Source organism: Silene latifolia, chromosome 3 (genome assembly GCF_048544455.1).
Source record: "Silene latifolia isolate original U9 population chromosome 3, ASM4854445v1, whole genome shotgun sequence".
In the NCBI taxonomy this organism is placed as follows: domain Eukaryota; kingdom Viridiplantae; phylum Streptophyta; class Magnoliopsida; order Caryophyllales; family Caryophyllaceae; genus Silene; species Silene latifolia.
Window position 1 is genome coordinate 145,341,711 of NC_133528.1, and position 18,524 is coordinate 145,360,234.

Genomic DNA, 18,524 nt, shown 5'->3' on the forward strand with positions numbered 1-18,524 from the left:
ACTCTGGATGAATAATCAAATCCATCTGACCAGCTCCACACCTAGAATACCGTGTCTATAACTCTTTTAACGGATCAACCATTTTCTCATTTAATTATTTTCTAAATATATTCTTAAATTCTAAAATAAAATTATTTGTCAAAACTGTGTTTTGAATACGATTAAAATAAAATAATAAGAGTAAAAGATGTTACTCCCTCCTATTCCGAATAAGTGTCCCATTTGGACAATGACACGAAAATTAAGAAATATAGTTAAAATAATGAAAATTATTGTATAGGGGTAAAAATATAGGAGTTAAATAATGAAAAGTAGTATTAAATATGTTGGGTTAGGAGTGATTGAGGTGGTAAATAAAGAAAAGAGTCAAGGGTAGGAAAGTAAAAAACCATGTCCAAATATGACAAATGAGACAGTTATGTTAATAGACGGAAATAACAAATGAGACAGTTATTCAGAATAAAAGGGAGTATATCTCAAATCACATCATTTTACATTCTACAATATTTTTTTTGTTACTTCATATAATATAGTTATTGCTAATTGACTTATATTTTGCAAGAAATTTCTCTTCTGATAACAAATAAGTAAGTAATTACATTTACTACAAAGTCTACAATTAGTCAATTATATCGAGATAAAGAGTAACACTTGCTTCTTTTTCTAGTCCTTTCTTTCACTTTTTCATAGACCAAAAAAAAGGTTAAAAATCAATTCATTTAAAGTCACCAAATGCCTAGCATGTGGCATTTGAGATTCATTATCCAAAGGATTGTCCTCATAAATAGAAACGTTAACCCAAATTCCTATTTAAGACGGCCGACATAACTGTAACTGATTAAATAGATGGATGAGACAAAAAGTACTAGAGAAGGCCAAACTTGTTTTCCATCTATGGTCTTTCGATATGACATTGTATTTGTATTTGTATTTGATCCGTTTTATACGTAAAACAGATATGATCGTCTTAAGCGAAACCAGGAGAAAAAGATCAAGTAAAGAAGTCGATAGTGCTAGTGTTGGTGGCAGAGCCAGGATTTGAGGTTAGGGGTGCGAAAATTTCCAGCAAAGGCGAACAAGAAATGTCGTAAGATCAAACTCGAAAAAAGCTCATAAATTTTAACTAAAACTTGCGACATTTTTATTTTCGAGTCAGAGCAAGCGCCCCTGCTAACTCCCCTAAAATCGCCCGTGGGCCGTGGCTAGTGCTATTTACTCTTTGGTGACAAAAGGCATGGACTTATTTTCCATCAACACCAGTCACTAGTCACCACTGTAAAATTACCTGCAACAAGTACAAATTTCTTTACCAAAAGATTACTTGAACAGTTGGACACAACAAAACAATGACTAGTTTGTTCATTTCTTCTTTGTTCAATTCACTTTTTTCTGATTTCCTCAATCAATCAGTCTGTCTGATAATGTCTTACACTTTTCTACCTACCAATGTAAAAGATTAAAAAAAAAAAAAGTAAAAAAAAAAATTACTACTATTCATTTCAATCATGAAATGAGGGCTTCAATGCTAGCCATCTTGGATGATTTACAAACAGGACAATCATCAACAAAACCATCACAAACTTTGCAACAACAAAAATGTCTACATGGCAATAGCAAAATGGTTGAATTTCTTGAATTGCAAACTTTGCACAATGACCCTTCATTTCTCCTTGTTTCGTAATTTGCGGGAGCAGTTGAGACACTCGGGTAATGTTGTTGTTCAGAAACAACCCTGTTTTCCTCTGTTTTTGCACCAAAGTTGTTGCAACATGATGCATTATCATCAACATTATTTGAAGAAGATGATGAACAAGCTGCTTCTTGTTCTTGTTGTTGTTTGAGTTGTTCAAGTGAGTTGTTCAAAGAAATCACCATTGATTGATTCTCTAATGCAATTCTTTGCCATGTTTGGTTTTCAACTTCAATTTTCTTCATCATTTCTTGCAACTCCATTGTTTTTTTGCTTGCATCTTTGATTTCATCATCCTTTTGTTTCAACAATTGTAGAGTTTTCACTTCTAGTTTTTTTATTATCTCCCCAAATTGTTGCTTTCTTTGTTCTTGCAATGCCAATCTCAGCCTCTCATTCTGTAATTACAACAAAAAAATTAAACAATAATTCACGAAACAATTTGTCTCTTTTAAAGCGGTTATAAAAAAAACATTTTATCGAAATTCTTGTATAAGACGGTTTTACACAAAATTATGTGTTCATAAAAAAGAGAGATAACCCATTAAAATTAGTCCAAGAGGGTACTCAAAAATGAAATCTTTTTAATAAAATGCTTGTAAAAGCGGTTATAAAACCCATTTTACTCAAATTCTTGTGTGAGACGGTTTTATATAAAAATTGTACGTGTTCATAAAATAGAGAAAGAACCCATTAAAATTGGTCCAAAAGGGTACTCAAAAATGAATCATTCAAATAACAAGCTCTTAAAAAGCGGTTATCAAACGCGTTTTACACAAATTCTTGTATAAGACGGTTTTAAACAAAAAATTGTACGCATTCATAAAAAATAGAAAAAACCCATTAAAATTGATCCAAAAGGGTACTCAAAAATGAAATCTTTTAACAACAAACCTGCAAATTGACAAATCTATCAATCTCATTCCTCTGTTTTTCAAGAAGTGTCGACATGTTATTATCACAGTCGCTTGTCATCGAACTGGTGGCTGTTGTGGTGGTTGTTTCATGAAATTTTTGCCTTTTCGACGGTTGCGAAAACATAAACCTCCCATCATTCACATATTGAAATTGTTGTTGTTGTTGTGCATATTGAAATTGTTGTTGTTGTTGTTGAAGAAGTTTATTGTACAACAAATTGTTGTTGTAGTTGTTATTGTTGTTGGACATGAAGAAATAATCTTGAGGAAGATTATTATTTGGATTAAAATGAGCTTGAATTGCCATTAATTTTGTATGAAATGATGAAAATATTGAAAATTTCAAGAACAAAACAAAGAAAGAGTGATTGAGAGGAAAAAAAGGTGTAAGTTTTTGCAGGATTATAAGGAGACGTTACAATGAATGAAAGAGTGTAGGAAAAAGATGGGGAGATGTGGTGTGGTGTGGTGTGGTGTGGGGTGTTTATTGTATTGTATTTATATGTAGTTGCGTATCCATGAACGTGCAATGTTAATTTCAAGGGACGTGGGGTTAGGAATTAGGATCACTTTGTTAATTTTCATTAATTAATAATTAAGGTATATAATAATGAAGATAAGATAGGGGTAGATTTGATTATCATTTATTTTGATTAAGTTACTAATTTGAAATAACAATTAAGGTAATAAACTGTCCTGAATTATACAGAAATATAAATACTTCTATAAAGCGGGTTTATAAAATTTATCGTAAAATAAGATCTTTTGATAACCAATTTTACCCAGCATGTCAGTAATAGGATTATGTTTGATTTCGTTTTTACAACTATATTAGTGTAAAATCGGCTCACACAAAACTAACTCATCCAGAAATTTCGAGAGTCAGACCCTCTTTTGTAAACAGCGGATTAATATTCGCAGAAGTAGACTGTGAAAGCAGATTATAGGCCATGTTTGGTACTCAGCAGATTATAATTAGCAAAAGCAAATTCGTCAAGCAGATTACAAATGACATATTTGATTAGCATGTTTGACTAGTATATTACAATTAGCAGATTTAGTAAAAGTGTTTGGTAATTAGTGGGTTTAGATTAAAAGATTGTTGTATACATGTGTAAATTATAGACAGATTCATTTTTTACAATTTATTAAAGTGAATATGCTGGGGGGAGCAACATATTGGAAAATAGTAGATTGGAGCTCAATCTACTATTTCAATATGTCATTTACCACACACGTAATTTAGTAGATTGTTGAGTCAAACATGCTAAAAGCCTTGAATATGCTAAAATTTCATCAATCTACTGTTTACCAAATACCTCTATAATTAGCAGAATTTGTTGATATGTTTGACTAGCATATTCGATTAGCAGATTTTGTTAAAGGTGTTTGGTAATTAGCATATTTAAATTAACAGATTATCTTAATCTTTTGTAAAATGACAAATAAGTACATAAATAAATACTGACTAAATTATTTACTTTATAATGAAGGTAGAGTCAATATTTTTTTAAGGGTAAAAGGGTGAGCATACTTTTTTCCTAATTTAGTGATAGAATGTGCTAGGGAAGCAGCATATTGTAAAATAGTAGATTCGGCCATCGGCCCCAATCTATTATCTATTATTTCAATATGCTGTTTACCAAACACCCCAAATGGCATATTGATTGATCAAATATGTTAAAACCCCAAATATGCTATTTTTTTTTCAATCTACTGTTTATCAAATACCCCCCTCAGTCACTCACTAAGTTATTGATAGACCATTTTCTTCATACTCTTTTACTAATTTAGATCATCTTCATTTCCTCTCACTAAATTAGATTTTATCACAAATGATCTAATGGTCCATTTTTTTTAGGAAGTAGAGAGGATTCACACACCCTTTTTACGTGTTGGTTTTGGCGGCTCCCGAGAAGAACAAGAAATAGCCTATAATTATTTTATTATCGATCGTGGCATAAGTGAACTCGTTTACTTAGAGCAATAGCAATAAAAGAACTCTATATAAAAAATTTCTCATGCCATATCATATTTCTCTATTTTCAATATTTAAGAACTTTATTCTACAATAGAAGAACTTTTTTTTTTCTTGGAATAGACAATGCTTAAAGACACCCCACATTTTCAATGTTATGATCATTGGTCATCACATTTCTATATGTTTAGTCAGCTAGTTCTTATTTTAGAACTCAATTCTTAAAATTAAGAATCAACTTTATGATTTAGTAGATAAACTTTTTAAATAAAATTCTTGATGACAATCTCAAGAATAAGAACTACTATTGCTAATGCTCTTAGTATACTTTTCAAAATAAAAGTACCCCTAGTTTTGTAAACCGTAATTTTTTTTTATTGATAAATCATTTTATAGTATACGTACTTTTTACAGTAGTTTTGACACAATTATTACTTTAAATGGTAAAACAATCTCTAAATAAAATAGTAGAATATCGTTTTTTAGGCGATCTATTATTTTAGTTCAAAAAGTCACATCTTACTAAACTAAAAAATGTTGTATAGGTGTAAGCAAGGAATGTACACTATCATGGAGATTTTATGACTAAACTACTAGGTCATCGATTTTAGAGGTACGTTGAATAAGGATTAGCAAGAGTTTTGTATTACTAATTCATTATATAATTTAATTTCATAAATAATAATGTTGAGTTTGTCATACAATTTAATAATATTTTAATTTAATTTCAATAAATAATATAGCTATGCTCGCGTTACACTTTGGCATAAACACAATCTTACATTACATTATATTATGGGATTCAATATTCGATTTCCATTCTACTTCAACAAGTCTTCAAACTATTAAGTCTACATATTAATACGAAAAATTTTTGTGTTTATTGAATATACTACGTTATCGTGTATTTGGTTAATGTAAAAATCAAAAATAATAATTAACTAAGCAAAATTAAAATAAAATATAATGGTAGGATGCACGATGAGTCGACGACATGGCACACACCCATAATACGTAAGTAAGTTTATCTACGATGTATCACGCATATTACACCAGCCAACTTTTGTATAAGTTCGAAGTTTGTCAAATTATAGTACTATTTTTCTATATCCCTCATTTGTTGAAAGGAATTAATCAAATTCTTAATTTGGCTATAATTGCTAAAGAATAGGGCATGTTACCCAAAACTTTTACTTCTAATTTTCCAAGAAAAAAATGATTCCCACGCTTCTCTGATCTTGATTAGCACGCAACATATGACATGATTATAGATTTTATACCTATTATTATTGCTAATGTTATTGGTTAAGGAAAAAGTTACCTTAATTTGTGCCAAACTTGTCAAATTGGTGACCATTTCCAAGGTTTTTAGTCTTATTAGGCAAGTAATTATGTTGTGCTGTTTTTTATCATCAATTGCAATTGTTTACTTGATCAAGAAGATTACTTTCTCATTTACAAAGTGCATGGTTTTTGTGTTATGGACTAGCTATAGAAAAAGATAATCACAATTGTAAAAGAAAAAGGAAGTTAATCACAATTGTAAAATAAAAAGAAAATGAAAAAAAGGGAAGAACATCCTTTCATTTCTTTCTTAAAACTAACGAAAAGGATAGAAAAAGGATTACTTTCATTCATATTGTTGATATGAGATTCAATACTAACTAGTATGGATTTCGCGCATACATGTGCGGTATTTATCGATCATTTAATTTATAATGTATTACTTAGCTTACAGCTTTAAAATTGTCATATTATTAATTTTTCATATTTTAATATGAGGATAAAAATTTAAATTGGAAAACTAATCAAAAGAATTGAATAAAGTCTTGTGTATTTTAATGAAATTTTTTACCGCAAAACTAATGATTTTAATTTATAAATGGGTTTTTCTATCCTATGCCCACTAGGCACAGGATAAGAAACCCAAAAGGGAAAGAATTAATGTTGTTTTTATGGGAAATTGCAATATCCTACTCCCTCCATTCAACTCCACACTACCATTATCTATTTTGTACACTATTCATAGTTAAACATTCAATTTCAATTTTCTCCCAATACATAAGTGAAAATATATTCATGTGGGATCTTGTTTTATTCGTCTTTACGAGTACATTAAAAATATCTAACTTTTATATTTTTCGCAAATACGTAGCTAACGATATTTAGCGCGTAAAAGGCGCGTTGGCAAACGTGAAAAAAGAAAGTGGTAGTGTGGAGTTGAATGGAGGGAGTATAACTTTACAAGAAAAACATCATTAATTCTTTCCTTTTTAGGTTTCTTATCCTATGCCTAGTGGGCATAGGATAGAAAAACCCTTTATAAATTTTCTCAAATAATTTTAAAGTTTTTTTTGTAATGAAATTAATAATATCAGTTCATAATTTCTTTTATACGAATTAAGTTTATGGTAAGTTTTTTTTATACGAAACTAATAATATCAATTTATCGGTTTTTCATATACAAATTTTAGATTTATACCAATTTTGTTTTATTTTAATTAAAAGATTATAATTTAGTTAAATTTTTTTTATAATGATTAAAGATTATATCTTAATTAAAAGATAATAATTTAATAAAAATAGAGTCTTATTTTCTTATTTAGCCAAATTCCTTTTAGAGGGAACACTGTTGAAATTTTTTATTCTCTCATTAGTAAGGACTAAGGAGGTTTGTAGGCAAAGTTTTCAAGACTATTTGTCTCTCTCATTATGGCAAAGTATTCACTTAAATTTAATACTACACAAAATACTACCTTTTTCTTTTTTATTTATATATGGGAAATTACTTATATAAAAAGGTTTTACACAAGGATTAAGTGTAAAAACAGTAGTTAGTAGTAAACATTCCTAAAGTAACTACTTGTGGTACATTTTATTTATTGGTTTTATATGTAAAACGGTTTTACATTAGACCTTCTCTTATATATGGCGTTCTCATTTTCGATATCTATCTTTTTATTTAATGTTTACAAAAATATATTAGTTCAGAAAAATTAGATCATTAAATTCCTTAGGAAAAAATAACTTTAATATGAGTTTACATTTTTTTTTTATAATAGTTGCTCATGTAGAGTATATTTTAGATATATACTTTGTACTTTCTATTAAATAGAGAAATGAATGTCCTCAAATGTGGAAATGACACATAAAAATAACAGAGGGATTATTAGCCTTTTTTTTATCGACATATGAGACTGTATGGGTGAGAATCGGGCCAAGATCGGACCGAAATGGACCTAACCAGATTGAGTCAAAGATTGAAAATATTCGATTAGATCTACTCTTACACCGGAACGGACCAGAAACTTAACTTTTTAACTATTGTATATATAATAATTAAGAGCATATTTGATCTAACTTATTAAAAATGAATTTCTATTTTCCAGGCTTAATTTTCTAGAAGTGTTTTACAAAAGTAAAAGTACTAAATTGGTGCTTCTATTTTTAAGGGAAAAAATACGGTTTTTGAGCGTTTAAAAAAATACTTTTAACTTTTTCAATAATAGCGTGTTTGGCCAATTTGTGTTTTTGAGCCAAAAAACACTTTATATAACTTGGCCAAACACACACTAAATATACACTTCCTAGACCAAAATATAATCAATAATAAAAATATTACTAAATTGAAATAATGAATAATAGTATTGATTTGTAATACTGCCCTTTGAAAATAAAATGCTCTTTTCCAAAATAATTTGTCTTGAAAAAAATCAAATTCGTCCCATTCGGTCTGACCTTAATTAACCGGTTTTGGATCGGGACCTAAGACCAAAAGTTCAAAAAGTGGGAACCAAGGATCGGATCTAAATGAATTCTGCACGGGTTCGGTTCAGACAATCAGACCAATAGTTCTTTCTATTTTTTCAGTCCGGATCTAAATTTGCCCATCCTTCTAATAAAATAACGATTCCAATAATAAGTAAAATAAAAATCTTTATTAACAAAATAAAGATGTTCATTAAAGTTGAACTAAACTTATGGCAACCACCATGAACCAAATCAAATTTAATGTTCTAATTCTTAGAGTAGTTTGCTCATCTTATTAGCGCATTAAACCCTTATTTTGATGGCCTGGACAAGTGGACAATCATTCATATCTGATATATGTAGTAATGCTAGTCTGTAAAGGAGTAGTTTTAAGTGATAAGTGACCTAAGTTATAAACACTTATCACTATTATATCATGCCATAATCTGCTAATAATAATGAATGCTCATAGTGGTGGTCACCCTTATCTTTATACGGAGTATATAGCTAGTTATTTTGTTCCCTACTAACTTTATATTAAAAGGATTATTGATTGACTCGTCGCATCTACCCTAGTGACGGAGAAAAGAGGTTAGTAAGAATTTACGTCTTTTTGTAGATATTATCTAGTTTAATTGGTAAATTCATGAGACCTGATATTCATGACCTTGGTTCGAATCCCATCAGTATCAAAACTGGCTTTGTGACTCCCTTTATTTACACGAAAAAATTCAAAAAAATCCGTCTTTCTTTAATCTTAACATTGAGAAATGCTCCGTATATGTCTTTATTAAACTTCTATATATATGTTTTGTTGTACAATTTTTTTAATCCGTTAGCAATTTAAACTTCAAATTCTAACTTCGTCACTCTATATACGACATTCGCATTAAAAATAAGGGAGATTACCAATTTTCTTGTAAAAATGCTTTATAAAGTACCTAGTAGCTATAGAAGAATCAATATATGGTCACTTAATCATAAATGAGCATCCAACCACACTATCGAGTGTTACGTACAAAGAAGGATTCTCTTGTTTTAAAACAGTCAACCAACACTTTTCGATTATTAATTGGTTACGTGGAGCTTCATCGTCAATAAATCAAGGACAAATAAAGGAAAAGGAATGGTGATTATATCATTAATCATTAATTATGAAAAAAGTAATACAACCTAAAGATATTTGTACGTTGATACGGCATACACTTTATAATTAACATTGGTGAGACGGTTTTTACATACGAACAAAAAAAGGTGAAAATGAAGGAGTTTGTAAGAGGTCTTAAACAAGATCGTCTTTACCGTGTAGGCGTGTAACGTTATTCTAAAGGACTTTAATACTCTTTATTTGGTTTGTTTTGTAAATTGAAAGACGGTTGGAGAAACAACTCTGTATTATTTAGGAAGTACTCAGAGAGGCATCATGTAAAGAGGCCTATAAAGATAAATTCGACGTTGACAGGATTTGAACCTTGATTGTGAATACCACGTATTGTAATTTTAGCAGGTGAGATAACCGACATCTGCACTCCCCGTAGTTTATTTTAAAAGAATCGTACCGCCCTGTGTTGAATGTATTATTACTCGTAGCAGATTTGACGACACACAAGGAAGCCGAGCCAATATAAAGTTAAAGCAGTGTAATGAATAATTTGACGCACATTGTAGGGCACAAGACTCCGATCTATTGTACAGAACGAGTGAACAACATTATAGACTTAGTGTACGTCTTTTATAAATAGGGCACATCCGCACATCTCATTTGCTGTTTGATGTGTGTTGGGAGTAATTGTTAATAGTGGTGTGATCATACCTGCATTACACCCACATGTAAGCAGGCATGTAGCACTATACTTTTTTGTTTGATCAATGTCAAGAAAACAAATTAACAAATACTAGTACTCCTATATATGATGAGCTATGTGAAAGAGATTAATTAGTGCATGTTTCTTGTCAATAATTGTCATCATAATGTTTTAACTTCTCATAAGACCATCCCCAAGCAAAAGGTCGACTTAATCGGGTCAATCATAATTTTTACTCTTAATCACCCCTTATTAACTTGACTCATTTCACCCTCCAAGTAGAAGGTCATGACTTGGGTCAATTAATCCAATTATTTTCCACTTTCATCATTTCCTACATTCTCTACCTCACTAAAACCTCTCTCTTACTTTTTCCATCATTGTTTACTAACTAAATATATACAAGTTATTTTTGTATTTTTCATAAAATAAAAGTAGTCCAATATGTTAAATATTAATTTAATGAGATACACTACTGGAAAAAAATTATTAAATAACATTGTTAAAATTTAAAAATTGCAAAGACGATTTTATTGACAACAAAAAAAAACCGCAAATATAATTAAAAAAAAAATCGCATGCATAAGATAAAAAAACATGAAAATAAATAATTCTAAAAGTTCCAAACTAATTCTACATAATAAAAAGAAAAGTAAAATAAAATAAAATTGAACAACCAACCAGAGAGTGACACTTATTGGGTCACAAAGGAGGTCAATTTGAGCCAATAAGACCACCCCCAAGCAAGGTCAATTGGGGAGGTCAATTTGTGGAAGGTCACCTTAATCCTTAATTAAGAAAAAAATTAGGATGACCTAAGGGGTGATCAAGGTGAGTAAAGGTCAATTTGTGACCTTCCACAAATTGACCTCCCCAATTGACCTTGCTTGGGGGTGGTCTAAGAGACACAACTTTTAGTCTTTGCTTATATTTTTCCCAATTTATATATTATTATTACAAATTTTAGTTGAAAACATTATATATAAATATTTATTTTATATAATAAACAAATTTAGTATAAGGGTTATTCCAATCTGCAACCTAATATCTTAATAATTTCGCAATCGTTAACCACGATGCTAAAACAATACAAATACTTTATTCTAGATTTGACAAATTGGTCATTCGGATCGGTCACTCGAGTGGGATCATTTTGGGTTAACAATTTATCAGGTCATTTTAGGTCGGGCCACTCCCGATCAGGTCATCTCGGGTTGGGTGGTTCTGGCCTCTGGGTCGCATTGGGTCACGTGGGTCAGGATTTTGCCTTAACAAAGTCATTTTTGGTCTATTAGATCATTTCGGGTCACTTCGAATCGGGTGACTTTCAGATAAGGTCACTATGGATCTATCGAGTCCCACTTTTTAGATCATTTTTGGATTTCGGATCGAGTCGGCTTCGACAAGTACTCTACCCTACTCTTCATAACTGCATGTCTGCATTACTGCATATATATTTAATAAAAATGGTGGGGGGTATACTAATAGTGTAAAAGGTATCTAAAAATTGACTAGCAAAGTATAGGGCCAAATCTTGTCTGTGTAATGTCACAGTCGATAGTTAGGATTAGATGCAAGTTTAGTCATGGACCATCTGTGATCTGTGTTTTCTGCCTTCTTCCAATATGCACGAGCCATGCATGACTCTTTCATATAAATCAACCCATCAACATTGCCTATTATATCATCTTCATCCCCAACCAATTTGTACCACATGTGTACCCTACTTCCCATAAACCATTCTCTCAGTGAATAAGTTAGTCTCCTTTGTTTGGTAGCTAGCCATCTTTTTACTCCGTCCACCGCCACAATCACGAAAACCTAGTTAGTAGCAAAGGGTAGCGAAATTTACAGAAATGATTAGAATTATCGATCTTTGCTACTCCGAAATTCTTATATATGGACCTTGACATAAGTATAAAACAACATTAGGAAAATTCACTACACCAGGATTTTATTTCTAGATTCGCCCCTGGTCAGGATAGGGTATGAAACTAGATTGATCTTTTGCAGATGTCGAAATAGTGCTTGTGAGTTATGACCTGAATTCAAATCCCGTCAGTGACAAATCTGGTCTTATAACTCTCTTTGCACCCAAAAAAAGGACGATATTTCATCCTTAATCCTTTCGAACATTACTTGTTCATTTCCACATATTATAACATCTTTTTAATTTATCCTTTTATATTTTTCAAAATACTTTTATAAAAAAGGTATTATTAAATGTAAATTTTTTATTTTATAAGTCGTTATATTATAATTTTATGAAAATACAGAGTATCTTTTACAAAACGAAAAATCAATAACCGGTCTTGAATATGACGCGACAATTGATGCATAATCAAAAAGGAAATATTAATTATTTGACTAGGGACCAATTTTGGTAGTTATATAATTGAGTGGTATGTATCAATCAATGAGTATTGACGATGGACAATTCAATGATTAAGAAACTCATTTGGATTTTTTCATGATAATATTCAATTGAACATTATACTACGTAAGATAAATAACTTGGCTTTATCCTACTCATTTTTTAGCCAACTAGACACTCAAATGTATCATTGACAAAGCCATTTTGATTGTATCTATTTTAATCAAACTATTTTAGGTCGGCTTATGAACATGTAATGCACTAATCAATCTAGGCGGCCTTAGTATAGTAAATTCAATTCACAAAGAACAAATTAAAATTGATCATGGATGACTAATAATAATGGTAATTATCTAGCTAATTACATAAACCACGCAATGACTTATTGTACTAGTTTACCAAATCATAATCGAGTAGCAATCTCTCGATCTGGATTATTTATTTACCTTTTTTTGTTATAGTAATTTTAATCAAAGATAGTAAGTGACTGAAACGGTGGGAATATAACACTATAAGGCATATTTAACGCGTGTTATAGTCAATTTTGTCAAATTTAATATTGAGATACTTCAAATGCGTTGTGATTTGAACATTTAAAACAGGTATGAGTTCATTTTGTTAAATTGAATGTTTTAGGTTAGAAATTTAATAAACGCTACGGTATTCAAACCTATAATAAAACATTACATATGGCTCGTTTGGCACGCCATATACCAGCTAGGTTATTTGACAAGAAATATTAGCTAGACTAGCATGTAAGAAATAAGCTAACGTATTTGATCAAAATTATTTTTTTACCAAATAGTCAAATACTCTATAAGAGCTACCTTCTCAACTAATTTGTCGAATCTAGTCTAGTCTAGTCTAGTATATATATAAAAGAGAGTTTTTTCGAGCGATCTGAGAGCGTCCACATCATCAAAAATCAATTTAGGAAAGTATAATTTTTGATGTAAAAAATAAAGTGAAAAATCTTTTAATTATTATAATATGTATATTTCCTAAATTTTATTCAAGTGATATTTCCAATTTTTATATCAAACTTTTACATTTCATTTGGCAAAAAAATATCGTTAAAAAAATTATGAAAATAATATAATTAGCTTTGTGTTAAAAAATGCTATCATTAGAGTATAAATTTCATATTATTTGCACATGTTAAAGATGGTGTACTTCTTAATACGTAAAATTGTATAATTTTTAGTATGTTTTGTCCCACATTGGAAAATAAGTAGGTGCGATGAATATACTACATATAAATAGTAGAATTGTCTCACATCGAAAGATTAGTATAAGGTGATGTGATCCTATGATTATAAATAGGATGCATATTTGGAACTTATGCATCCACCAAAATTTGTTGAGTCTCATAAATATTGTTTTAAAGAGCTCTTAAGATTTTATATCGTTATCTACGATATGATATAAAAATAAAGTGGAAATCGTTGGGAATTACTCGGGAAAGAGTTAAGAATATGAACAAGAAAATCAAAAAATAACTAAAGGTTGAACAAGAAAATCAAAAAATAAAAGGTTTTACTAATGGTAGTCTCCTGACACAATACAAAACTAAAGATTTTACTAATGGTTGTCTTCTGAATGCAGTAATAGAGCTTTAATGAGTCGTTATATGTACGATGTAGAGATCCATATCTAATGATCGAGACTAAGTGGTTTTTACCTTCAAAGAAAAATAATATGTATACAATAGTGATTTTTTAAGAAGAGACATGTATTTCTTGGTATGTTATATCCTTCACATTGAAAAATAATGTAGGCATTATGAACATACTACGTCTAAATAATTAAATTATGTATCTCACATTGAAATAATAGTATACGGTAGGGTGATTCTATAAATATAAATAGGAGGCATCCTTGAAACTTAGGTATTAATCCAAAAAAAATTTGATATAAAAGATATAAACTTTTTAGTATGTTATATGTCTCACATTAAAAAATTATGTAGGTGTTGTGAATATATTATGTATAAATAATAGAAATGTCCCATATATATACATTTTCTATATTATATTAAAGTGATGTTTATTATTTTGATATAAAAATTTTATATTTCATTTGAAAAAAAAATATCGTATGAAAATTATATAATTAGATTGTGACAAAAAAATGCTATCATTAGAGTGTATATTGTATTGTATTTTCTCATTATTAAATCGGGTTGATTTCAAAGTACGTACAAAAAAAATGGTGTACTTAGTAGTTAGTATGTTATTTGTCCTACATTGAAAAGTAACGTAAGTGTGGTGAATATACTATGTATAAATATTAAAATTGTCCCACATCGGAAGATTACTGTAAGGCATGGTGATCTTATGATTATAAATAGAAGTCATAACCCAAAATCTTTTAATTCCCTTAAGTATTGTCAGAGATAACTCTTAAAAGAGTTTATATTACTGTTTCTACAATAATGATTTATAACCTAAGTTAATGTTTGGAAAATCTTTTAGTTATTATAATATATACTATGTATTTCTTATTTTATATTCAAGTGATGTTTCTAATTTTCATATAAAAACTTTTAAATTTCATTTGACAAAATAATGTCGGTAAAAAAATTATGAAAATAATATTTTTAGATTCATGGTAAGAAATGCTATCATTAGAGTATATATAGATTTCATATAATTTGCACATGTTAAAGATGGTGTATTTCATAGTATGTTCTATCTCCCACATTGAAAAATAAAAAAAGTTAAATATACTACATATAAAAAATAGAATTTTCCCACATCAAAATATAGCATAAGGTGGGTGATTCTATGAGCATCCTTGAACTTAGGCATCAACCCAAAATCTTTTGAGTCGCTTAAGTATTGTCTTGGAGAGCTCTTAAAAGTTTATATCATTATATTTTCTACCTATAGAATTTATATGTCCCATATTGAAAAATAATGTAGGTGTGGTAAATCCGTAAATATACAATGTTAAAATAATATAATTAGAATTGTATTAAAAAATATTCTATCATTAGAGTATAGATTCTTATCATTTGCACATATTTTAATTATGATAAAAAAAATAGAAAACAAACGTCAATGGTAGCATGTGTAATCTATCAAAGTTCAAGGTTACCATGAGAAATTTCCAATATTATAATGATATAGTTAATTAAATTTGCATTTAAAAGAGAGATATATGTACCAATAAAACAATAAAGGGGGTATTATTTTTTAATTGTTATTTTATTGTCACGCCATCAAACTTAACGTCCATTTAACAGCCTTTACATTAGAGGGTACCATGGGCAAAAAAATGGAACCTCAAGGGTACCATGGGCAGATTTTTAAAAGTAGGGGTAACATGAAAAATCTAACAAAACTAAGGGGTACTACGGGAAATTTCCGTATTTCAATCATTTTAATTTTTTTTTTGAAGAAAAACAACGTACAAATATTAATGGAGAGTACTTGATCATATTATTAAATTTAAATATAACTATTAGATATAATGAGTAGCAATTGTCTGTATTCGGTATTCGAGATCTGGTTGGATGTCGAACTAAGTGCAAAAAAAAAAAAAGATGGTGTAATTCTGAGTATGTTATTTGTCCCACATTGAAAAATAATGCAGGTTTGATAAATATATATTACGTATAAATATTAGAATAGCCCACATCAGAAAAAAAAATCCAATTTTTGTGAATATATTACTTATAAATAGTAGAATTGTCCCACATCGAAAGATTAATATAAGATAGGGTGATTATATAATTATAAATAAGAGTTAATCCACGTATATATTAATCTTTTTTTTTTTAAAGAGATATTTTAATAATATGTAAACAAATCATTAGACATATAATGTAAACATTAAACGCTTATAACGTTTTTTTTGCATTATAAATAAGTTAATTACCCCGTTGCAACGCACGGGCATTCAAACTAGTATGTTATATAATAGGCTAAGTTATCAGCTCATACATTTCAGCTATCCTTTCAAATTTCACCTAATTTTTATTTTTTATATTTATTATCTTTCATCTAAATTTCTTTTTTTTTGGTAAAATGTAATAAGGATTAATATTAAGCTCGAATAATCATTTACAATTACATCAATTTGTTGGAATCTGAAATCCAATAACTAGGACAAAAACCAAATAAGCAAGTGAGCAGTGAGAATTAAATTACCCACAAGCTAATTAAATCTTAGCTATCCACTCTCCATTTTTCATGTTAATAGGGCCTCGATCTTTTCAGCTAATTTTATCAAACAAAATCGTAGTAGTCTAATGAACTAACAAGATTGATTATTAAAAATTGTTGTCAATGAATTGAAAGGGTTGTGACCGTTATCAGTCTCTCACAACCCCTTCCCTACTTGCCCTCCCACTTGCTCTTTGTGAGAGGTCTCTTTTAAAGAGACGGATATTTTGTCTTCAATGAAAATTTGTGCTCCGTAACCGTAATTATTATACTGTACTCACACTATCCCTGATTCCCTGGGGGCCTAGGGCTCGTTTTGAAGAGGGGAAAAACGTTGTTGCCTAGCTAAGCTACTACATGCATGGGACCTAATTAATGGTACTCCCTATTTACGTAAGACGTGGTCCAGGAAATAAATTACCAAGAAAAATGAACAGAAATTGTCAGCCCCCTCAAAGTTTGTAAGTTGTGATCAGATATCTTGTTTATTTTCTACAACATTTTTATTTATTACAATAAACAAGAAGATCCCAAATTCACGTCAAGTTATGTTTCACGATACAAAAACTGTTAGCTAAACGATAATGAGAAATTAGAGCACATTTAAAATTACGAGCCGATCTCAAGCGGCTTGCGAGTTGTCTCGTCTCATAATCGCCCCTAATATTATTAACCATCTTAAGGGAAATCACACAAATAATGTTGATCGAAAGTTGATAGGGATAGTCGTTTTCTTAAGTAATGAAAGTGTTAGAATATTTAGGTAAAAATTTGAATTTGTTTTATAGGTTGTTAATGTAAATAATTAATCTGCATTTTCTATAAAAAAAATTTTAGTTAGGTACTTAGGTTCTCGTCGTTCTTTTCAAACTTTGAACCTAACCTTATCACGGTATGATTAGACCTAAGTTAATCCCAATGACATTGTCTATTTCATTTAGTCAATTAAATTCAAACAAAACTTAGCACGGAATGAATTAATAAGTAGTTGAAGTGTTGAATCTTTTCTTTTTTATCTCTTAATACAAAATATTATTAATAGTAAACATATTAATACCCGTAATATAATTGCCAGCCCAGCCCGCTTTTTTATAGGGGTTGAGCTATTTATTTAGCCCTAAAATAGGATCATGGGTCACCAAAAAGGCCCAATGTAATTTTGGGTTGGTTTTAGGACAAGCTTTAAGCTCAAATTTTGGCCCAGCCCAAAGGTATTAAAGAGTACAAATTTTTAAGATTTTAAATTAAAAAGTAGTAATAAAATAAATAAATAAAATCCAAAAAACCCATGTATATATTTATTAAAGTAAAAAAGTGACGTTTTCTTAATACAGAATATACTCCATATCTATGAGTACATGATTAAGCATTCTAAAATTATTATATATGTCTTTATTTTTCTTTTATCGAATAATTCATATGCGATTAATGATATCTTTTTACCAATTGTATTAATTTTATAATCTTAGCAGTGTATTTAAGGCACTTATTGACGATATAAGGCTCTTCTTATAGCGTTATTCTTGGCCTTACTAATAATATTGAGCCCCACCCGCATGACCTGAGATGGCTTTGGGATATCCAATCACAATCTCGGATTACACTCTTCCTTTGGATTTCTTGGTGTGATAAGCTCCCACACAACCTCATGGCTCATGCTGCACAATAGGTCCATTGTTCCCTCTCCTCAGTGCACCGCTTATTCCAGCCCTTCCCTTGATGAGTCAACTATTAATATCCATCGTGATTGCCCCTATGCTCTCCGCGTATGGGAAAGTTTCAGTTTACCACCTTTCTTTTTATCCCTCAGCTCCCTCTCCAGCCTTGGCTGCACCATAATT

At 29.9% G+C, this 18,524-nt stretch overlaps 1 protein-coding gene across 1 annotated transcript; it reads right to left on the bottom strand.

Moving 5' to 3' along the window:
- Positions 1 to 1,331: 1,331 nt before the first annotated feature.
- Positions 1,332 to 3,084, bottom strand: LOC141648286 (putative BOI-related E3 ubiquitin-protein ligase 3). Its single transcript, XM_074456833.1, has 2 exons — positions 2,585 to 3,084; positions 1,332 to 2,088 (listed from the first exon to the last, which is right to left on the bottom strand). Exons 1-2 carry the CDS (start codon positions 2,912 to 2,914, stop codon positions 1,504 to 1,506), a joined length of 915 nt encoding a protein of 304 aa, XP_074312934.1. The 5' UTR covers positions 2,915 to 3,084; the 3' UTR covers positions 1,332 to 1,503.
- Between the last annotated feature and the right edge of the window lie 15,440 nt (positions 3,085 to 18,524).